This window comes from Eubalaena glacialis, chromosome 4, assembly GCF_028564815.1.
Source record: "Eubalaena glacialis isolate mEubGla1 chromosome 4, mEubGla1.1.hap2.+ XY, whole genome shotgun sequence".
Taxonomy (NCBI): Eukaryota; Metazoa; Chordata; class Mammalia; order Artiodactyla; family Balaenidae; genus Eubalaena; species Eubalaena glacialis.
The window spans coordinates 71,343,315-71,367,588 of NC_083719.1; the positions used below are offsets into that span (position 1 = coordinate 71,343,315).

The 24,274-nt window shown below is 39.4% G+C and overlaps 1 protein-coding gene across 1 annotated transcript in view; it reads right to left on the bottom strand.

Moving 5' to 3' along the window:
* Window positions 1-24,060, bottom strand: part of LOC133090537 (protein RER1-like) — a 53,834-nt gene extending 29,774 nt beyond the window's left edge. The window contains 1 exon segment of the mRNA XM_061188956.1: window positions 23,936-24,060. Coding sequence (XP_061044939.1) covers window positions 23,936-24,060 — 125 coding nt within the window.
* Window positions 24,061-24,274: the final 214 nt, after the last annotated feature.

Below are 24,274 nucleotides of genomic sequence, written 5' to 3' on the forward strand. Positions count from 1 at the left end.
AGCCCCAAAACTTGCACTGCCTCTGGGTGACCATTGTTAATGTAAGTGATCACTGTTCTGGTGAAGAACCAATTAATCAAATTCCTGGTTTATAAAAGCATAAAAATATTAGTTTTTAGTTCAAAGAGAAAATGTTTTTCTCTAATTCTGAGAAAATCAGCATATTAAAAAAGGGCACCAAGTATCAGCAAATACTGTATAAGTATAATCATGATGATATATATTTAGAGTATAAAGATATACAAACAAGAAATATTAAAGGTTTTAGTAAGGAATGGCATCAGTCTTGTGTGGGTTAATAGTTAGGACAAAACTTTATAAGAAAGTTTTTGTAGAAGATGAGATTTTTAGCAGATGTTATTATCGCCTGTTTGGACAGAAAACAGTTGAACCTCAACTGTAATCAATTAATCCATCATTCAAAAAGCCTTCACCAAGCACATGCTATATGTTTAGTATCAGAGATAGCCATAAGCAAAATTGTTAATCAGAAGAGGTTGTATTCTTGTCTCTTTTTCTCTGCACTTGTCCACTGCATGATGTCATCCATTTGAAAGATTTCCAGGGACCTCCAGTTCTCTACCCTCTACTTTTCAGGAATGGATCTGAAAATATTTTGCAGTAAGACACAAAGTGTGTTCTAAGTAACACTACTTGTTGAATAGAGGTATGAATGAGTGAAAGCATGAGTATACTTCTATTAAGAGAATTTCATTCACTTGTTCTGATGAATATCTTTTGGGTACCTATTATAAACAAAGCACTAAATGAATAACATATTGTCCCCACTTTCAAAAATCTCCAGGATGGTGATGATAGATCCATGCACACAGAGCTAATTATAATACAACATGATAAGTGCTGTGCTACAGGTATTAACACAATGCTATGGTAACACAGAGGAGCACGTGATTGATCTATTAATTCAGCTGCAGTGGTGGTTGGGTGAAAGGAAGGAGCTGATGGGGAAAAAGCTTCAGATAAGGAATGTCCTTGAAATTGAGACTAAAGGAAAAAATATTTCTTCCCAAAGAAAGGAGTAAGGGGAAGGATCCTGTAAGCAGCAGAAAGAGTTTGCATGGAGCCTTAAAGGTGTTTGCTTTTTGACAGCTACAGGTTTCCATTTGCATTAACCAGGGACTGAAGCACCACTGTGGGAATTAAGGGAGACATTGTCTCTAACAGGCTTTTCACGGGAAGTTGCTTACTCTCCCGTGGGGGCCAGCCTGGTCCATTACTCTGCTATATACTTGTATATTAACAGGGCTTAATAATTACTCCTAATAAGTAATGCACATTGAGTTTTTAGGTTTCAAAAAGAAGTATTCAGTTGAAGCCTTCTGCATTAATTCTTCCTATCAAAAGTAATCTCTGCTGGCTCATTTTTTCAGCAAGGGGTTCACTTTGTAGAAGTAAACTCATCTACAGCATGACATACAATACTAATAATGTACTACTCACAAGATTTTTTTAAAACATGTATTTATAACTTTAGTGGTCTCCTAGCACTCCAGTCTCTTAGCACCTGCCAACTTTTATGGCAGCTCACAAAGCAGTGGTACCTCCCACCTCTCTAGATTTTCCTTTCCTCTCGTGGGGCAGGAAATATTGAAAGGAAAAACTTTTAGGCCAAAAGAAACAAGGCCAACAGACTGGATAGTCAGGCCCATGGGGATTTGCTACCCAAAATCTACTTGAAGGATCAACTGCAGATTTCAATAGCTATAGCCTGAAGAATTTCTCTAATAAACTAGAAACAATCAGTGAAAGCAAACACTTAGGAAAAGATCAGTTTCAGCTAGGAAGATGTTATAGTCAGAATCTTCCTAGGATTATTACGTTTGCAAATAATGTACACAAAGTTTTAATTTAGCTTTCAATTTTACTAGTGTTGAAATCTTGTTCTACTTTGGATTTACTGATTTTTCCATTCCAGAGTCAATGCCATTTTTAAAGCGTGGTTTAAAAACCAATAATTTAATCCACATTCTGCTAAAACTTTTAGTATAAGTTTCTTACTCATATGTATTTTTTTCTTGCTTAAAAAAATCTGATTTTAATTGTCAAACTCATTTAAAAAAATCAATTCAATGAAAAAATGCTATGATTTTCCACTGTTTTTTTTTCTTTCTTAAACCCAGGGGAAAACATGGATGAACAAAAGAAAAAGTGCCCTGTATAGAGTATTCTTTAATGTCTCACTTTGGTGATGTATGAAATCAAAACCAAATTGTTTGAGCCAGCTAAAAGGCTTCATTTGAATTATCCAGAGTGCTTGTGTTTTGCAGTCATTTCTTGTGATGATTTTATTTTGTTCCTCTGGTATGCACCATCATATTAACACATGCTAAGTAAGGGGCAGTTTTTAAATATACATGCTTTGGTTTCTAAATCTGCTTCTACTTTCGTCTGGGCCAAAAATTATTCTGGAGTTTCCAGTAAGAATGGTTAAGACAGGATGAGTAGGAGCTAAGTGAGATGAATAGGTGTTTGTTTGATAAATGAAGGCTTTTTTTTTTTTTTTTTTTGTGGTTTTGGGAAGAATGTGATATTTTCTCATTTGAATGTCTTTATGATGCAAAAATATTTAGACAATTTAATGAAACCCATCAAAGAACTTGAGTCAGTTATGTGCATATTGAGTGTATACATTACAATTTGGTTTAAATGGACTGGCTTCTAGAACTAACTGAAATCATCTCTAATATGGTCACTACCAGTAAATGATCAGAAGAAACTGAATGGTTCAAGGTTACTCAAAGGAAAATTTTTAAGGAGAAATTTCTTTCCAACATTGCGACTATATTACTTAACACCCTTTTGGTTATAATAACAGAGATCCATGTCAGACTAGCTTAATTGAAACATAAGAATTTATTGTAAGGATACTTCACAGAGCACAAGGGCAGGAGGGGCTCATGAGGGACTCACACTCCTTGAAATACTCTTCTTCATTCAAAATTTTCTAGCTAGAGGCCAAGTGTTAAATTTTCTGTTGTGTAATGTAGTCTCTTTCTCTGTCTCTCTCTCTCTCTCATCTCAAGGCCTTGTTCTCCAGTTCTAGGTACACCTCTGCTTCAGTCTTCCCTCTCTGCTTCTCTACACCCTCTACTGTTCACAGCTCCCCAATTTACATGTCCTCTGTTTAGCAAAGTAGTCCTCAGTCCAGATTTGCAGGAAAGAAAATCAATCAGAGCAACTTTGACTTAGGAAAGGTGTTGATTCCTAGCGGGCCAGGAACAGCTAGGGTCTCATATACGAATACAGTTGCCAGGTTTTGATCTCCATGGGAAGAACGGAGTGTTGGATTCATTGAAAAGGAGATACAATAAGGTGGCCGGCACTTTGGAAGTAACCCATTTACAAATATAATCAATTCAGTTCACTTAAAGACACATACAGATATAGCCTATAGTTCTTCTACAACTTCAGTATTCTCCCTGCAACTTTACTATGTAAGACATTTAAAATTATTTGGATGTATAGTTTAGGGGAAATTTAGTACAGAGAGGCAATGTGTATTAGGGAAAGAACAAAGACTTAAGGGAATGACAGATTTGAGTTCCATTTTTGCTTCCTACATTTAGCATGTTAGGGGGCTATAGGTAATTATTCACTTTCACAGTTTGCACACCTATAAATTGGGGATAATGATACCTACCCCACAGGAGTTCTGATAATTAACAACACTATATGTACAGTGACTAAACCAGTGTATAATTCTTGCTAATAGTCAATAAATGAAGCTATTATTACTATTTGTATTTAGTGTGATTTGGAATCACATAATCAGCTGCATAATTTCAAGTGAAGTACAGATATGTTGTTGGTTCAAGAGGGACTACTTTGAGGCAGCTGCTGAAGAACTTGAGAATAGAGAAACGAATATTTTTTCTTAAAGTTAAATTATAAAAGCAACTCAAAATGAAACAGAGAGGTATGCAAAGTCAATTTAAACCAGTCTTCTCCAAACTGCCCTTATTACTCCTTTCACAAGTTGGTGATATCTGCACAATACCTAAACTATTATTTAATGTTTTTCATTAAATTAACTTTATATCAACTCACCATTTAAAATTATTTAACCTCATCTTTGTAATACTATTTTTGAAATTAGGATTGGTATACTGGTTATACATTTTTTTCTAATAACCATATCATAAATACATAATTATTCATATAAAAAAGTGCTCATCTTTTTACCACATAATATGAACTTGTGGAAACACTGACTTTACAAGACGAAATAACTCCAAGGCTATAAAACTGACTTAAACCTGAATGAAGACTTTACCATATTTAAAGAAATAAATATCTCAATCAAAAAAAAAAAAAAATGGAGTTGGTCAGCCATAGAACAGAGCACAAGGCAGTCAGTTACTCAGTGACTGTTGGCAGCAGATTCATGGCTCTCTGGGTGCAGGATGCCCTGTCAGGCCCACGTGATCAGCCCAACCCTTTGATGGGTCTTTTCCTCTTGTGGAGACAGACAAATCAGGCTGTGATTTAGTTTATTCATTTGTAAAGTAGGGATATAATATAGTACTAAACGTATTGACATGAGAAAGCATTAAAATAATGTCCACAATAAAAGTTCTCTCTTTTTTTTTAAATTAAAACAAAATCTCCTTACTCTTAACTCTGATCCATTTTGGGTAGTCAGCCTGACTTGTCAGGCTACCTGAGTTATTTTTCTCTTGGAAAATTGAATAAATAGACAAGGAGGCCTTAAATGTCCACCTTAATAAGCTTTGTTAGACAGCAAACAACAGTTTAATTAATCAACTCTGATAGTTGATTAACCTTCAAATCCTAGGGACGACCCTGGTCCAAGGTAAATTCTACATTGATGTGGACTCCTCTTGGCTAATTAACTTCCTCTAAGTATCAGGGTGCAAATGCTTCCGAGTCTTGTGCTGTATAGTACATTAAACAACTATTTACTGAAATCCAGCTATAAATATGACATTACCAATAAGGAAAGTACAGTAAAGAGATTCCTGGGTCTCAAAGATTTTATCATCTAACTAGGGAATTCACAAGTACACGTGTGAATAATTTTTTATATCTATGAGTACTTTTGCATATACTATTTCACAATAATCCTATGTTACAGTTGAAAAAACTTGAGTCCAGAGATTAAATGACTGGCTGAAAGTCTACAGTGAATGGTGAATAGTGGAACTAAGACTATAGTTGGAGTCCAGGATTCTTTACACTGTGGATCCAAACCACAGGATTTTCTCTAACATTGCAGATACCCAGGCCTTTCGCATAGATGTTCCACATTCCAGGCAGGGGCTCAGGAATCTGCATTTTAAAAAAACGCCAGGTGGACTTCCCTGGTGGCACAGTGGTTAAGAATCTGCCTGCCAATGCAGGGGACACGGGTTTGAGCCCTGGTCCGAGAAGATCCCACATGCAGCAGAGCAACTAAGCCCACGAGCCACAACTACTGAGCCTGCGTGCCACAACTACTGAGCCTGCGTGCCACAACTACTGAAGCCCGTGCACCTAGAGCCCGTGCTCCACAACAAGAGAAGCCACCACAATAAGAAGCCCGCACACTGCAACAAATAATAGCCCCCCCACCACTGCAACTAGAGAAAGCCTGTGCGCAGCAAAGAAGACACAATGCAGTCAAAAATAAATAAATTTATTTAAAAAAATTAAAAATGCCAGGTCATTCTGTTGCAGATCATCTGCTTTGATAAGCATTGCATTCGATTATTAAATGTTCCCACGAAATAATGTGAGAGCAATTTCAAAATAACACACCAACATGTTTGAAGTGCTAGGGTACTGAAATATGTCAGAGTTCAAGGAGTGTGGATGCAGCTGGGGAAGGGGTGAGATCTTGTTTGCAGGCTGGGCACACAGAGGGAACATTTAGTTTATCTAGGGTTCCTGCAATGACTTAGACAATGTCTGCTCATCACTACGTTCAGCTCACGCAAGAAATCCCAGGAGCATTTGTCCTGGAATTTGTCTTATTCCTTTAAAAAAAAAATAAATAAAAACTGGACTCAAAATGTCTTAAATTAGGAAAGAATTCAGCATCAAATGTTTCTTTTTGTCCTTATATAGAGTTTTCTGAAAGCTCTGTCTAAAATATCATGTTCTTTCTATGTCATATTCATTGTGAACAACAGGCAACAGGATTCTGCCCTTGGATGGCTTTCAGGGGAAGAGACAGAACAAAACAACAAAACACTTTATGTTTCTTTTCAACGGCACAGATTTTTATCACGTTAGGGTCAGGGTTGAGTTCAAAATGTTGCTTATTTGGGAGTGAGGAATTTCTGTTTCTTAGATGGTATGAAAAATCATAGGGTCAACGAAGTATAGAAAAACACTCACGGCTACTTTGCAATGGTTGTGAATTGAAAATTGTACAGATTGCATTATGTTTGAGTGGACATTTAAGCATGAATACTTATCTTTAATTCATCTCTAAACCCCAAAGTAGAGGCCAGTGACTCTGGCAGGCAGGCATTTGTTCAGAAGCCTGGCTTTCAACATAGCCATCCCTGTGTACCAGAGCCAGCATGGGATTTCCCCTCAGGGATATGGAAAGTGGCAGGAAGTGACCTTTCAATCAGACCATTGTCTAAGGAAATGTTCCAACCATCTTTCCCTCAGCCTAGTTGGAGTCACATAATCAACACATTTGTGCAGGAAGGCGGGATCCCCAGTCAGGGCCCATTCTTCTCCAAACAGCATCTCTTCATTTGTTATTCCCTCTTGCCTAGCACTTGCCCAAGCTTGGGGAAATCTCTGTGATTCAGCACTTATGTGAATGGTTATTCCTGTCCTCCAAGTCATACTTTTATTCACCCGACTGGCAGCATATATAAGACTATTACTGGCTTGGTACAAGGCAGGGATATTTGCTATGTAGGGTCTATGCCATCTCTTGCTGTATTCCTTGATTTTAATAAACATGTGTTTTTTCTTCTAGGAAGGGTATATGGTTTTGGAGGCTATATGTCATTCCTATACTTTTGAAATTGTTTTTAATTCAGAGCTTCATATAGAGTGGTCCCTCAGTAAAATAACAAATAAATACATTTTTCAGTGTCAGTGATTATAAACAGTATTCCTTCTTTCCCTCTGCCCTATCCTCCAGGAGGCTTTAAGAGACTTGTCCTTAAAATGAGATCTGGCTTTACTTCTGGCATAACTGCCATGATGTAACCTTGTACAAGTGCACACAAGATGGAGAGACAAAAGTGGGTGACTAAGGCAGGGCCAGAGCTGCTGGTCAAAATTCTGAAGAAGGCTAGATTATGTTTAGTATCTTCCAACACCTCTGCCCAAGGTCATTGACTCCCTCTAGGTGGCCTCTGCTTCACCAGGAAAAAGCTTTTACCATATTTACCAAAATACTCACTGATGTTAGAAATACACCTCATCCAAATTTTTCCTTAGCTATTATTTGTCAGAATTCACCTGTACTGTATTTCAAATACCCTCTTACTTTGCTGTCTGCTAGGTGACAATGCTTGGTAATGGATGAATGAAATAAACAAATCTTTGCTATTGGAAGAACTAGACAAAAAATGATACCCTTCTCAAGAATCAAAACGCCTTAACTCTGCTCCACATCATATGTCATCAGGGAAATGCAAATTAAAACAACAATGAGAAACCACTACATGCCTATTAGAATGGCCAAAATCCAGAATACTGACCACAAATGCTGGAGAAGATGTGAAACAATAGGAACTTGCATTCATTACTGGTTGGAATGCAAAATGGTAGTCACTTTGGAAGATAAGTTGTCAGTTTCTTGCATAACTAAACATACTCTTACCATATAATCCAGCAATTGGGCTCCTTCATAATTTACCCCAAAGAGTTAAAAACTTATGTCCACACAAAAAATTGCACATGGATGTTTATAGCAGCTTTATTCATAACTGCCAAAACTTGGAAGCAACCAAGGTGTCCTTTAGTAAATGGATAAATAAATTTTTGTACACCCAGACAATGGATATTATTCAGCACTAAAAAAGAAATGAGCTATCAAGCTCATTCTAATGGAGAAAAATTAAGTGCATATTACTAAGTGAAAGAAGCCGACCTGAAAATCTATGTACTATATGACTGAAACTATATGACATTCTGGAAAAGGTGAAGCTGTGGAGACAGTGAAAAGATCAATGGTTGCCAGGGGCTAGTGGGGAGGGAATAGGCAGAGCACAGAGGAGTTTTAGGGCAGTGAAACTACACTGTATGATACTATAATGGTGGATACATGTCATTAAACATTTGTGCAAACGCATGGAATGTGTAGCTCCAAGAGTGAACCCTAATGTGCACTGTGGACTTTGGGTGACTGTGATGTGTCAGTGTAGGTTCATCAACTGTAACAAATGTGCCACTGTGGTAGGGGAAGTTGATAATGGGGAGGCTTATGCATGTGTTGGGGTCAAGAGGTGTGGGAAATCTCTGTACCTTCTGCGCCATATTACTGTGAACCCAAAACTGCTCTAAAACATCAAGTCTATTAAAAAATGCCCTCACTCAGTTTAAAGGCTCTGTAGAAGTCAGGCTAAGTATATCGATTTGTTCTTAAAGTCTCTTAAATGTATTCCTTCTTTTATGTTTGCACGGTTGCTGTCCTGGTTTCGGGAGAAGTTTCCAAAGTGGTTTCCTTGCCTCCTCTCTTCTCTCAGCAGCCTGTCCTATGATCTGTTGCCAAATTAATCTCTTTAAAACCTCTCTTTTATCATGTCACTCTTTGGCTAAAATCGCCCTCCTTGACCTCGATTGTTTACATTGCCTGGATGGCAGACATAAAGCATGCAGGCTAACTCTTTCTCCTTCCTCATGGCAGACATTAATAATCAGTCATGCTTTGTTTCCCTAAGAGCCAGTGGCCTCAGAATCCCCAACACAGAGTCCTAATGAACCATTGTCAATTGCTAGGAGACAGTTCTCCAGATGAAACTTCGTTGTTACACAGGGACCAAAACAGCAGATTCAAAGTGAAAGCCCACACCGTGGGAACCCAACGTAAGCTGATCCCGCTCTGTCTTCCATTAGGTGTAGGTATGAAATGTTCCTGCTCTGCTCTGGCAGAATTCAGAACCTAACTGTCTGCTGAATGTGCTCTAGTCTGTCCAGACTCTGGAGCCTCTGTTTCTGAAACTTCCCTGCTAGTTATGTTCACCTTACTTCTTTTATTTGGTCCCAATAGGCCCATGTTTCAAGGTTCAGCTTTAATTCTCCTCACTCCCTGCATCCTTCCTAGACCTTGTCAGGCAGGAGTTGTCTTAACTCTCAAAGAACTGTCTGTGCCACTCATTTAATCAATGACTAATATAGGTTTGTGACATGGCTCTTGTGTGGCTGTTAGTTTCTTGTAGAGTGTGTGTCCTCTCCTCCAGCTGGATTTCAGAGGGCAGGAACTATGTTTCCTACCTCTTCCTAGCTTTCACAGTGCTGGTTGACGGCATGTCATGAAAAGTAGGCATTTACTGCATGAGGCAGGTCAGTAAAAGAGAAGTTTAAAGAATACATGTACAAATATGTACATATATATGTGTATATATATACACACATACATATATGCATACCTTTCCATGTTCCTCATACTACAGAATAAAACGTTCCTGCAAATAGGGTGGTACAATAGGATAATAATTCTCAAACTGCAATTGGGGACTGATGTAACCTTCAGTTAAAACAATGTTGTATGTTTTTGTTTTGTAGTTAACATTTATGAAGAATTTATTTTCCACCCGGCACTGTGCTAAGGGTTTACACACAGGATCTCGTTTAATCTCTACAACTACCCTGTGAAGTAGAGACAATTCTACCTTCAGTTTGCAGGTGGGAAAAAAGGAGGCACCGAGAGCTTATACAATGTGCCCAAGGACACCCAGGTGGTACACAGCAGAACTGAGATTTCTACCTGGCTGTCTGCTGCTGACTTTGGGGCCTTTATTCCTCATCACCACAAGCATAGCCTTCTGCCTGGAAATGCTTTTTCTCCCCCCCCAAGACTGATTTGGTGACTGCTTTTAGACTTTCAGGAAGTAACATGAAACTGAAAGAAAGTGATAAATGTCAGGATGCTTCAGAAGAAGAAATGTGATTGTTTGTTTGTCATAAGCGAGCAGATCATGCTCAGTGATTGGATCGGTATTTTATCGCAGAAATATGAAGTAATAGCAACAGACTGAAGGGGTCCAGTATAGAAAGGAAGAGAGAGTCTTGGAGGCTCCAGTGTGGTAGATCTGAGGAAAATAAGGGGAAGGGGCTCAAAGCCTTCTAGAATATGCTATCAGAGAGAAAAAAAAGGAAGAAAGATAGAGTATATAGCCTGTTTTGAGTGAGAACATGCTAAAGAGAGCCCATGATGAGAAAATGGGTGATGTGAAGTGACCTCAGGTAGCTTACCTAAACAGAGTGTAGTTTATACCCCATGTCTCTTACACTAATAAAACTGCTATTCCCTAAACTGTGTTTGCTAAATGGCAATGACTAAGAAGCCAGGGAGAGTTGGGGGAAAATTGGAAGCCATGAGTACTTTCTTTGTGGGAGAGAGCCTTTCAGTTTTGATTTTTAGGCGTTTGCACTTATGAGAGAAACTTGAGATGAACCAGCCGTTGTCAAATGAGTGAGAGCTGGGTTGAACTTCCAAGTTTTGTCTCATACCATAAGCCCTCAAAAGTCCTCCTATATAGGATTGGTCCTGGAAACAGATCTTACTGGGGAGGAAAAGGTGAGGACATGCCTCTTCTTCTCTGTGCCCCGTAGTTTTAATTGAGCCTCAAGTGAATTTCCTTAGAAGTCAATGGCGGCTCCGTGTCCCAGAAGGGACAGGGGAAGTGTGTGAAACAAGATGAGAGGTGGGACCATTATTCCCAGAACTCTTCTGAGTTCTTTTTAGACCCTGGTCAAGGATAGAGCTGTTTGTTGTAATAAAATATCCAGTAGCAGGAAGTTGAAATGGAGGTTATACTAAAAAAAAACCCCAAAACAACAACAAAAATGCTAATTTTAGCTCCATTCAAAACCCAGGGAAAAAAATCAATGTTTACAAAATTAAGATTAATAGGCTGCCAAAATTCAGCTCATTAGTTAGCAACACTACAAAGTAGTGATGAAGTTTGTGCTGGTTGGACTTATAGGGAATTAAAACTATATAATTGGGAATGCGTGTCCCCTTGTATTTAGCTTAATGATTACGGACTTTTCCACTGAAATAGCTAGTAGGCAAGGAGTGAGTCTAAAAATCCCTACCTAAGAATTTACCCACTTCACTTGACATAGAGGGTGGTCTTGTCGGAATATATTGAGTGCTGAAGATCATGGTTTTTATAGCTTAAAAGCTTTTACAGATATTGATCCAGACACTAGAGTGTTCCTCCTTGCGTAGATAAAATACTCCCAGAAACTTGAAGGAAGTGCACCTGGAAAAGGCAGACAAACACCGAGACTTTTGTTTTTGACAAATATGGAGCTCTTTTCCTCCCACTAGGAAGTAATGCATTGAGATTAGGGCTGTGGAAGTTCTCAGGGTGGATTTGGACTGGTCTGGTGTGCTTGTGTATAAAGGTCTTGCCTTATTCCACATCTCTGTGCAGGAGGTGGGCATATGGCAGGCCGGCCTGGGGGGATAATTGGAGAACAGAATGAGCGGACAGAGCGTGTTTATAATGCTCAGCTGAGATAACACATGCAGAAATCCCTAGCTCAGTGTCTGGCAGAAAATAGGGACTAAAACGTTCATTTGGTGTTTCTATTGTTGTAGTCATATTTATTCATTTTAGTTCAACTTTTAGAGCTGTTTTCTTGCTTTACCAGGAAATCTCAGTTTAACCTTCTGACTGGTGATCAATGTATCAGAAAAAATGATATTTTGTTTCATGTAGGTCTTATAACCAGCATTGGCCTGTGAGCTCTCTGGATTTTAGAAAAGAGTGGTAAACATGTATCTTTAAAAATTCCCCTTAAGGTCCTATGATAAGTAAATCTGGGTTTCCTTGAGGCTGATTCCTCCACCTTGTATCTGCACAGAAGCTAGCAGTTGGCCTTCAAAAGGGCAGGTGGGAGCACACATCACAGAACCTTTACAGATGGAAGGCTTAAGATTCTGGGGAGCAAAGTGCGAGTTCTGGCAATACTCTTCCCTTTCTTTGCCTATCTTCTGTCTGCCCTTGCTTCTGAGATGCTAAATTCAGGATGTGAAAGAAAGATTATTCCCTACATGTACCCCCTCTGTGTATGTTTGCACATGTGTGGGGAGCAGAGGGGGTGATGCTGGTTTCATGAAATTCCTATGTTTTAAGCAGAGATTGGAGGATTTAAATGGGAGAAAGTGAAGAATACAAAAATGGAAGAATAAATAAGAACTAGAGCTAAAAATAACTTCGGGTTGTTAATCATTATAAAGCTGATTAATTTAAAAGAAGTTAAAAGAGCAGATAAGATCCTGAGTGGCTACATCATCACAGAATATTTGCGACCACAGTTTCTAGTCACTAGATGTTACCAGAAGAGTTAATTAGCCCAAACTGTGGTTTCTGGTTGCTTTAGCTGTCTTCGACTTGAAGTTTTTCTAAAATAAGTTTTAAAGCTAATTAGAAAGCACCTGGGATTCATGGATGAAGCCAATAGAGTTTCCCCCAGGGGATTATTTTTTTATATATCAAAATTTTAAAAAAGGAAAAATGTCAGAGGAAAAACATAATCTTTAGATTCAGAGAAAAAAAAAAAAATAGCATAACCATTTCAACTCAGCAGACCACAGGCCAAACAAGCTTTGGCTAGAATTGAATGCTGTGTGCTTCTGTTCAGAGAAGAGGATGCTTCCCAGATGTGTCTGGGGGACTACCTGCCTCACTCTTATTTATCATCAGCTCCAACACAGGATGTGGTGTCGCTGGCTGGTAATCTGGAAATGGCCTGTTTATTTTTACAGATCTGTAGAAGAGATTCAATAGTTGTAAAGGATGGAAAGGTGTAAAGCAGCTTGGAACTCACAACAAAGGAAACCAGGAGGGAAAAAATTAGATAAAATAACTTATGATCACGGGATCTTTTCCTTGTGTCTGTTGGACAAAGGTGGCAAATGGATTTTCTAGTTTCAAAGAAAAGCCAGTTCTTCCTCCCTACTCTGTAGCCCGTGGTCTTGGAACATCCAGAGGCCATTTTTTTTTTTTTTTAGTTTAAAAAACCTTAGTATTCTTTCAGATCCTAGGACTGATTCCTTTGTGAGTTTCATAAAGAAAAGAAACTCCCCCCAGAGCTGCATAGGCTCGTGGTTCTCTGTTTCTCCCAGGCTTTTCCAGATAATGTCCCTCAGATTAAAGCCCCATAACAGGCTGGAGAAAGAGGATTCTCCAATGCACGGCAGGGATAATGTCACTGCTCAGTTCCTGATTCCCCTGAAAAGTCATCCCAAGTGTAAAAACCTTCTGTTCTCTCTCCACAGAAGAGATATGCCTGAGGTGAGCTTAGGTCCTCCCTGAAACCTCCTGTCTGCTCTCTGAACGATGCGAAAGCTGATTTCCAGCTGAATTCTCTTGAGGACTGAAACTTGCTTGCTGCAAATCAGTGCTTTCCAGTAGAGTCAGGGGCTGAGGAAATTTGGGAGAAATATTTTGTATTTTTCCCATCGTCAGGAAACAAACTAATAAGCCCCACTGCCCAATACCCGGAGGAGTATCAGATGTGGGCATAGAACGCTGGGAATCTGGGCTTGTGAATGATAGCTGGAGTCAGAACTTGGGCCTCTTTGCTTCCAGTTTTATGATCTTCCCACCAATGAGTGCCACGTGGCCTCCCGTGTCGCCGCACGGTAGTCAGGAAGCAACACCCGGGGAGTGCGGGACAGTGCTGTACTGTGGAAAAGCTTTGCCTTGTGTGAGCACAGTCGGCTTGTATATAGTTGACCTTCCCCAAGGGGGAGTTGGGGGGAAGGCAGAGTGTATTTATCAGCTCTGTCTTTTTCTCCCCTGCCTTCCCCACCCCAGAACGACGCATGTGGTTGCTCTGCAGCTCGGCTTGGGGAATGCTTGGGTTGGGGGGACCACCCAGGCTGCGCGGCCTGTGACCACTGCAGAGTCACCGCAGCGGCAGCGGCAGTGGCGGCAGCAAGGAGAAGGGGCTGGCTTTGAAGTTCAGGGATGGGAGGACCAGGGCAATTTTGGGTTTGGCCTGAGGTAACTCACACAGTGTGTAACCCCTCCCCCAGTATTTGCATACAGGAGACCTCATACTCCATTGACTACATTAAAAAAGAAATTAAAAAATCACTAATCACAAAAAATAATCCGCAGTGTGGGTGTGCAGCAGTCCTAATTTTTTCTTGCTGCTGATGGAGGTGCTGGTGGCAGAGGGAGGGGGGTTAGTAACTGATTGCATGTTTGTGAACATTAGACCTCTGTACTAACTGAAGGTGAGCAGTTTATTTCCCAGACTCCCCAGGAAATGCTGGCCAGTCTTCACATGATGCAGCAATGTGAGGCTTTCCAAATTTCCAGAAGTGGCAATCCTAATTTGTCAGGAAATTTGCCTCAAAGTATAGCGGAACAACAGCCTGTGAACCTGCAGCAATTTGAATGTAATGGACGGAATCAAGGTCCCACCATTTGCGAACTCTGTGACCTTGGCAAAGTCTTAACCTCCCAGCCTCAATTCCCTTATCTGTTAAATGGGGCTAATGCTACCTACCTCAGCATCTTGTGAGGGTTAAGTGACACACTGTGGTAAGGCTCCATGCACGGTGCCTGGCTCACAGGACTAATTGGGAAATGCTGATTCTTATTAGTTGTTGGGTAGGTGGCTTCATTATTATATTAAGCCTTTTGTGAGAGTGGGCTCTTAATATGTGGAAGTCATTGAAAGTTCAGCCAAGCTTAAGACCAACCAAAGGGATATGGTTTGGCTCCACTATCTACGCTCTGAGCCAAGCCGTCAAAAAGGATTGAACACATTTTAGGAGAAAAAATATATTAAGTGATGAGGTGGGTGTGACTGAGACCATAAAGAATCAATGCCACAATATTATTATTGGTTTGGCTCTTCCTCATTTATAAACATTGAGCCTGGTTTGAGTGGTTCAATTTCAGCCTCATTGACAGGTTCTTCATTTTACTTTTAAAATCTTGAGCATATTAGGGAAAAGATATACATGTTTTGTGCTCTATTTTTGTCACTCTGCACTATGCTCATACATACTCTGTGTATCTTTGTCCTGTATTTTATGAATCATCCCCAGGTTTTTGATCTAATAAGCATTGTGTTTTTCAAATCAGATACAGCTTGAAATTGAATTAGACGACAAATAATGAAGTGGCTTTATCACCAAGTCTCGGGAACTCAGAGAATGGAAGCTTTGCCCTGTTCTTCTTTCTTTTCTCTAGATCTGCTCCCTGAGGTTAGTGGTGGCCACAAGCAAAGCTGTCCTCTGCACTCTTCTTTGAGAAAGCATAATATTCTGATGAAAGAAATCCCAAAACATTCCTTAGGGAAGAAGCACTGTGATTGTGTTATTCTAGGCTGTCTTCTTTGGGTCAATAGTTAGGAAGAAGAGAAGTAACAATGATCCTGACCTTGTAGGAAACTGAGGCAGTGTCTCTGACCAATGAAGCAATCTGACAAGGTGGAGAGCAGCAAGAAAGTGAAGACCCAGTATCACACTGAGAAATTTGAAAAAAATTTTTGAATGTTTCTCTAGGATATTTATTTTTCTTTTTTAATGCCTATAGTTTTTCTAATTTTCTTTAGTTTTTAGTGCTTATCTGTTGCTATCCAGAGGGTTTATACCTTATATCTGTGAATAGAGTTTTGTGGGGGCAGTCTCTTTTTATATTTGTGTTTGTTTAGTGCCTATGGTCTGTACCTGATATTTACTGAACTCTGTAATAAATTACTGGATAAGAGAAATTTTTGATTGGTTACAGATAAATGCTCTCTGGATTATTGTGGGAGTTTGTCCAGACCCCTCGGTCCTTGAATTCTAAACACACTAGAACACCTTAGGTGTTCACAATTCTATATTTTAGTCTCCTCTACTCGTGTGTCTCTCAACACGCTTTAAAATTATTTTTTTTTAATAGGCAAAGAGCTTGTCTAACCATCCTTCTCCTTTCATATGATTCACACCTTTCTTCAAATCTTTTGTTTTTATTTTTAGAGGTGATTTAACGTGTCATATAACTTGTAAGTATCAGGCCAAATCATCAGTCTTCTTTCAGTTTAGAAAAATGTTAGCACCAAGCTCCCTTGCCGCCAAAGCATAGATTTCATGCTGTTCCATAGTTGTTGCTACCAAGGGGAGAATATGCGCTCAATTGCCAACACTCCACCGGGACTCTTGATAAAGGAATTTTATTGTGCCCACTTCCAACTGGATGCAGTGACACTCTTGCCATGAGCATGGCAGTGGCTACTGCTCATGCTCCAGAGTTGCTGTGTGGTCAGCTCAGGACTTCTTTCTTAATACTTGCTGGGTCAGACTTTCTTGTGGGTTTGTGTGTGGGAGGCAAGGCAGACACCGTGTGTCAAGGAGAGGCCCTCTGCCTCTTGTGTAGGGAAATTACTGCCACATGAAGGTAGGGCAGGAAGCCAGGGGCTGTCCCCGGAGCCTTCACCATCAGATAACTTGCCCCCTCTCCTGTGTGCAGGTATGCTTGTGCTAGAGCAAGAGAATTGTGTTTCTGGAACACACGCTCCCAACTGCCCATTATATATTCACAAGTTCAAAGTCAGGCATCTTTGGATGCGGCATTAAGTCATGTATTGTAACCAGATTGCCTGAAGGAACCCAAACAGCGAAAAGACTGCTTAACTTACCTGTGTATTAAAGGTTACCAATTTAAGTTAGGAGTGAATGTTCCACCAAATCTACTCATCCTTTCATGGGCATACAGAATCATTTTAGTAGGAATTTTAATTAATACTACTAATTCAGTGTGAATTGCATGTTCCTGTCAAAACTGAAAAGAATCCAGTGCTACTGTTAGTGTCCTTCAAGGGATGGTAAAAGTGCAAATTCATGACAGAAATACCCCATACATGTGGTGAAGACTGACCAGATCAGAGGTCTTTGACTCCAATTTCGAAGGGCTAGCCATGTTAAATATAGGCTTAATACCTGAAAGTAGATTAAATACAGAGATAATTATACATAATAATTATAGCTGAGGGTTACATTTTACAGAATAGCTAGTTAATAAACTAAGCAGTTTAATTGGATCAAACTCGCCAACTATTTATATGTGAAAATAATTGCCTTCCTGGTTGGAAAATCAAAACTTTTAGTTTGGGAATTTATTTCTTCAGCAAAGAAATCAGACAATTCTCACTGTCCTTGTGACCAGTGCTTCCATCCTTAGGTGATTTGATTTTTAAAAGATAGAGTACTAATAATCAGACAGACTCTGCTTCACGAGAAGAATCTTGAAATTAAGAGGGAGCTGTGTAGAGGATTTCTGCTGCTAGTAGAGAATAATTTCCTCTGCCTTTGCATTATTCATTTCATGTAAATTTTGATAAAGTTCATCACTGTGATTATTATTTCATTTACCACATTTTAGGTGTTTATAGCACAATTTCCACAGTAGGATCTTTTTTTCTTTTCCATATTAACATAAATGTATGTATTCTTGATGGAAAAAGGAGCCTTTTAAGAAGTAGGTAATTGACACACATCACGCTAGCTCACTGCCTTCAGAACTTATTGCCATATGAGCATCCTCCCCCATGATGTCTAGAAGTGGGCTTTTTAGGCCACAATATTTATGTACCATATAATTATGCACCTGCAGCAATTAACACCTACTACATACACCAGGCAGTATACAGATGATTTTCTATTCTCACAACTACCCTTTGAGATGGGAATAATAATCCTCAGTTTTATGACTGAGATTCTTAGGTTCATTGCCTTCCTCCAATGTACACAACTAGTATAATGGAAGAGTCAAGATTCTCAATCAGGGAATCTCTGATTGTAGAACCCATGTTCTTTTTACAGTCACATTCACTGCAGGGAATTCATCCTCCTTGAAAGAAATCCTGGGCTTAGAAAAGACCAAAACAAGGACATGCCTAGTTGGTATGTGTTGGGCTGCACCCCACAGACCTGCAAGCCCTGTGCTTGCCCAGCCTTGAGAGCAAAGAAAGAGCCCAGAGACAGTGACAGAGACGTCAATGGTTTACTGGATAGGGTATCTGACACATCTGAAACAATGCGTCCTGGAGCAACACCCCACCGTGCACGGCAGACGGCAGGCAGGACATGACAATAACCTTCGCCACTCAAGAAAGGAGGAGACTACCATTTATAGTGGGAATTGACATCAGGTTGGCTCATCAGTTACCAGGAAACCAGCAGCTGGGGCACAGCCCATCAGATTAATGACCATCATGAGGGCAGATGTTTCCCTTTAATAAACTAGCAGGTGGAAGCGTTCTGGCCTAAGCATTAGAACAAGCACTAAGTGGGGCAGGTTGTAGGTGAAGCAGGTGCTGGTCGACTAGGGGATGACAATGAGCAAGAGGACAGCCATCTTGAATGGCCTGACCGTATCGCCTGACTCTCACATTATCCTCAAACTGCCCCATGAGCACCTTTGGACCTCCCACAAGTGGTTTGGTTTTGTAGATTCATACAACTTCAGCACTGGAAAGAGGCTGAAAGGTCAGTACCCAAATTTCCAAGGGGCCATCTAGCCTGTGCCTGGATGCTGCCTAAATTCTGCTGAGGCAGTGAGTCTTCCTTTTTGGGACAGGGCAACTCGTAGAAACTTCTATATATTCAGCCAGACTCTATCCCATGATGCTTCCATACAGAATAAGCCTAATGCACCTTCTGCATAGCAGAGATATTTGAAGGGGATTTCAAATTCCCTCTATTTTTTTCTAAGCAGTCCCAGTGTTTTTAGCTGAGCTCTATAAGATATGGTTGTATTTCCCCTATGAAGCTATATTCTCTTCCCTGAATGCTGTGCTGTCTTACAAGGTAGCATTAAGTTCTAAGCACAGTACATCCAGGACTGATTCAACAGTACAGACTAGAGCGGGACTGCCACCTAGGAATTTTAAAGACTGTATGTCTAAGATTACATTTGGCAGCCACGTGAAGCCTTGTGATTTAATTCTAGCTGAGCCCCCTTCACACTCTCCCTTCACCTCAACAAATGCTGGTCTCAGTTTCCAGCAAAACTTAAGAATTCTGAAATCTTGTCACAGTTTCAGGAAAGAACCCTCAGGGAAGAGAGTCAAAGTGCACATCTTTGTTTCCAGGAAAGCAGGCAAGGAGATGGGGCAATTTTTAGCATAGCAGGTGTTTGTCCTTCCTCTGGCACTCCATACTTGTGCCTGAGTCTTAGTGGGGATAAGGTGTAGAGTGACTGGTCAGAAGTAAATGAATAGAAGTCGTATTTCCCAAATGTCTGTGAGATATTAAGAGACAGAAGGCAGTGCTTCTTCTAACAGACTCAGATTCGAATGCGAGGGTCAGTGATTTTGCTCATCTGTTAGTTCTTGCAGTACCCTGGAACATCATTCACCATGGCCAGGATGAATTTGCTGTACACAGGAGTGATCCTTCTCACCTGCCATGTCCCTAGGTGTGTGAGGATCTACAGTGGAGCCGAAAGAATTACATCTTCCTGGTTCATACTCAGAAGGTGGGGAATATATTGTGTCCTTTGGAACATATGTGTGGGCATTATTCGCGTGACAGTGGATTTATTATTCCTTTTGTGAAAATGTAAGATGATAAAGAATAATTTTCAAAAGTGTAAACTGAATACACAAATAGTATGTTATGCTCCGTTTCAATTAGCAGAGTAGGTATAAAATTTGTATGGAAATATAATCAGATATTTATTTGTTGCATTCATTTTAGATACTCATAATAGACAGCTGTAGGGTATGCAGTATTCTCTGGATCACATCTGAATTCGTGACCTAGTTGCAAAACCCCTCGTTCCGTGTTCATCAAGCATATCATTGTATTTAAATTTCTAGTACATTCAAAGGTAAAACAAATCATAATTTTATTTTTAAAAGATTGTTTTAATCTTTTATAACAGGATGCATCTTTCAACATTTTGAGAATAAATGGAAGAAAAAGACTTAAAAGTAAAGTACCTTAAAACATCTGAATTTAAGAGGTAAACGTTTTCACACCTATTTTAAAAATATGTATATTATGTATATAAACTTTATCTCTTCCGAGCTGCATTTAGAGATGAGATAGGAAGGCATGTAAGCACCTGTTTTGCACTGACAAATTTCAACAGGCATTTTATGTGGGGGTAAAATAATTGGGCCCATTAAAAAATTTGTATGTTTCTATCCTGAAAAAAGCCTGCAATGTTTCCATATCTGAACTTGCCCAAAATGCCCACATTTCCCACCTCCTCAACATGAATCAAACTCATACATTCTGTGCACAGGCACCCATACACAGAAAGATCCTGAAAGAGAAAATTTTTGAAACATGTAGAACAAAGAGGAGTCTCCTTTAAATGCAAGGCTGTAATTTATTAAGTGTCTTTAGAATTCATATAAGGGGCTTCTCTCCTTTTGTTCTTCTCTTGTAGGTCTCTGAGTCCACTGATGACAGGAAAATCTTTAGTGGTTCCAGAGGCAAGCTGCTGGAAATCCTGCACATTTATTTTCTAGAAGGAAGTGAGCTGATGAGGAGAGTGATCTCTTCTGAGAGATCCTCCCTTTAAAAATCTGTAAAGGATTTCAAATTAAGCCATATCCATTTCTGGGACCCTAAAATGGCTCACAAAAGGTAATGTCAGTTGCGCAATGTTAGGTAATTTCAAAAGCCTTAATAAGGGGAGAGCAAATGTGGGGAGAAGGATAGTGAATAAATTGTGAGAACCTACCAAGTAACGAGACATCTCTTTAATTCCAAGCATCATGTGTTATTTCACTTGGTATTTCAATTAAAAAAGAAAAAAAGAAAAATGTGTCTTTTTAAAAAAGATATATTTTTGCTATTAATATTCAGTACTTAGTATCTGAGTACAGATCCATCCTTCATTAGGTCTAGGGTAGATCACAACCTAATTTACAAATTCAGAATCATAAGTCAGATCAACTCAATTGCTCAAGGCCATGTATTTGCAAGTTAGAGTATGCACTGAAAATTTCCTGTCCTTGAACTGGTGTACTGGGCAATGCTGTTTTTCTATAAGAATTTGATCATATCTTAGATTTAACACAGTTTTGCTTATGAGTTGAAAAATGTTTAACCTACATCCACTCATGTAATATAAAGTGTAAATTTAAGCAGTGAGCTAGAAAATTCAGGGCAAAGTAGTTTAAATCATTTGGATCTTCCTAGAGGTTCTGTTTTTGTTGGTTTTTTTTTTAACCTGAAAAAATAGGTAATTACTCGATAGCCTTAGCTCTAAAATATATCTGACAGGTTATTTTTATTTGTCTGGTTTTCAGAAATCATATCCATGTTTTCTACTCTCTGTAGTCTTTAGCAAAATGAATCAAAGCCACTCTGTACCCGAAGCTAACACCAGTGTTGTCTTTTTTTTTTTTTAACATCGCAAGGCTTTACCTCAAGTGCTATGCAGTAAATTTACAGGGAAAGGAAAATTTTATTAAATTATAACTGAGAGGAGATGATTTTTTTTACATAGCAAACAAAAAAATCCTTCATGAAAGGCTATAAAACCCATATTATTTACCAGAGAGACCGTTCCTGTCTCCCAGGTAAACACTTACAGTGTGTAGACTTGTGTAAATACATATTTAGGAGTGGCTAAATATGGCGAGGTATTTTTAAAGGCATATTTACAAAGCTGAATACATATATGGGCATTTTGGTATGTGTAAGCTGTGTCTGCTGCTCTGCTGTCTATTCAGAATCCTAGCAGGACACTGGTAGATACACCTCTGATATAGGGACCGAGTGTTAGAACATTCACCTTTAATCAAAATTACTAAGGACAGGTCCTTAAATCATTTAAAAAGGGTGAAATTTTTCAACTGATGGAGTTCAAGTCTTTCTCACCAGTTTGACTTGAGGAAAATTGTTTCAGAAATACAGGCATCATTCACGAAAGTAAATCTCCTTTCTGAACATCTTTGTGTATAATCTAATCATCATTTCACGTTCAGCTCAGAATATTAGAAAATATTCAAAGATACAGTCCATTCGATGAATGGATCAACTAGAAAATTTTAGTTAAGGCAGAAAATGCCATTAAGATATTTTAAAAAGTACTTTAGAAACACATGTGAATGTAAGTGATAAAATCTTTTGCTAATTCAATGGCCGGAAGCTTCCTATGATAATGTGGTGAAACTCCGCCTAGAGGATTACGATGTCTATGTGCTGCTTGGCTTCTTGGGAATGTGTTCTCTATGAGGAAAAGAATGAGATCGGAACAGAGAGGTTGTAGATGCATGAAAGAACACTAACTGTGCCTCCACTGTCTGCTGTCCCTCAGAGTGAATAAGGATCCCATTTGTGTAAAACCCCTTTTTAGGATGGAGAAGTTGAGAGTCTAAATAACTCCAGAGCTTGGGCTGTCTCGGGGGCCTTTTGCTAAGAAGTCTAAACAATGCTTCTATTTCATTTCTAATGCAATATGCAGCTATTTCTAAATACTCTCACCATCCTGCAGTGGGATTATTGAAAATCTTATTATGGCAAACCATATGGGGGACAAAGACTATTTATTCAGGAAAATCATTTCTCCAATGAAATTTGCACTGAGCTGAGTTTTTTAACTTTACAAAAATATACATCACATGTACATATTTTTTCCCAAGGTACAAACACCACAGAATTTTATTAAACATTCTGGGTTCTAAAACTTTAAATATCATTTTAATGTAAAATATTATCCCAGTGCTATAAGGCCTCTGCAATGTAGAAGCTTTTAATATAAGTGCTGACACAATTTTAGCTTTAACTCTATTCGTATTACTTATACCAGAATTTTAGACATGGAAAACAAGCTTTCCCGGCTAAAGACAATCCTCATTTAAAGATACGAGCAGGCACAAACACCTTTGCATTACAATTTTTATTAGTTTTATCCCATCTTTAATTTTATTCTGTGGCTAAGTATCTCATTTCCATGTAAACTTCCATTAGGAACACAAATTGCTGACACCACATCTACTGACAGAAATGCCACAACATAAATTATACCCAGAAAATGCCGCTTTGGGTGGGGGGGCATGGCAGAGGGAACTAAGCTAGATAAAAAGCCACTGTGCTTCTGCCCAGCCTGCAGTCCCGTCCCGCTGACCACTGATAAAATTTATCACAGGGCCACATACGGGAAGGCAGCTTAAAGAAGAGTCGTCTGTGGTAAAACGTGTAACAGCAAAACAGCTAATGGAGCATTATTACTTGATTGGAAAGCAATATCTCTGGATGCTTCACTTTTCTAGCTTTAGCAAGAGTATGAATTGTTCCTCCATACGCAGAAGAGCTGATATGAAAAAGAGGTTGACAGAACTCTGAATGTTGGCAACAGGCACCTCCTAGACTCTCCACTTCACCACTCTCTGCCCAGGACGCGTAACTAGCAGAGGGGCGAATGAGTTCCAACAAAGTTAAAACCAATCTGAATCTTCCTTCTTAAAAAAATGATGAGCTATAATGTTAACGGTCTCCTTGTAAAGACACAGTCTTGTAAATTCGGGCTAATTATTGTTGTCATAATTCAGTTCTGGCATTAGTAGAAGGTAGAAATACCCAAATTCCACCAATAAAGGGAATCTCATTTACCAAGAAATTTTAAAACTCTGTCATTGGATAGGGCTTATTTTGTAGGGGCTGAAAGGAAAGCAGCTGGGTAAAACTTGCACAAGCACTGGACAGCCACAGTCCATTGGATAGAATGGTTACAAATAAAAATGACCAGGTGGTGTGGTGTCTTAAATGCCAATGAAGACAGCATTTCAAACAAACGAAGGCGCTCGGTGTATCACCTGCAGCTGGGAGAGCCAGAGAGTGACGTCATCAAGATGGCGACGAGGTGGTTCCTGACTTGGCGTTCTGTCGCCGTAAGAGCTAACTATCCGTGAACAGGACATCGCTGAGAGAGTCCTAGAACACGGGGGTGAGGCTGAAGAACCCGCTGCACCACAGGCACCAAGACAGACTGCATTAGAAGGTAAGAGAAACGGCTCCGCGTCGCCGGGTTGCCCCTCCCCTGAGCCTCTGGGGCCTTCAGTGGGAACAATGATTAGCATACGGAGGATTTTGTTGTTCTTATCATCTTTGCTATCCATAAGCCGCGTCTTAAAA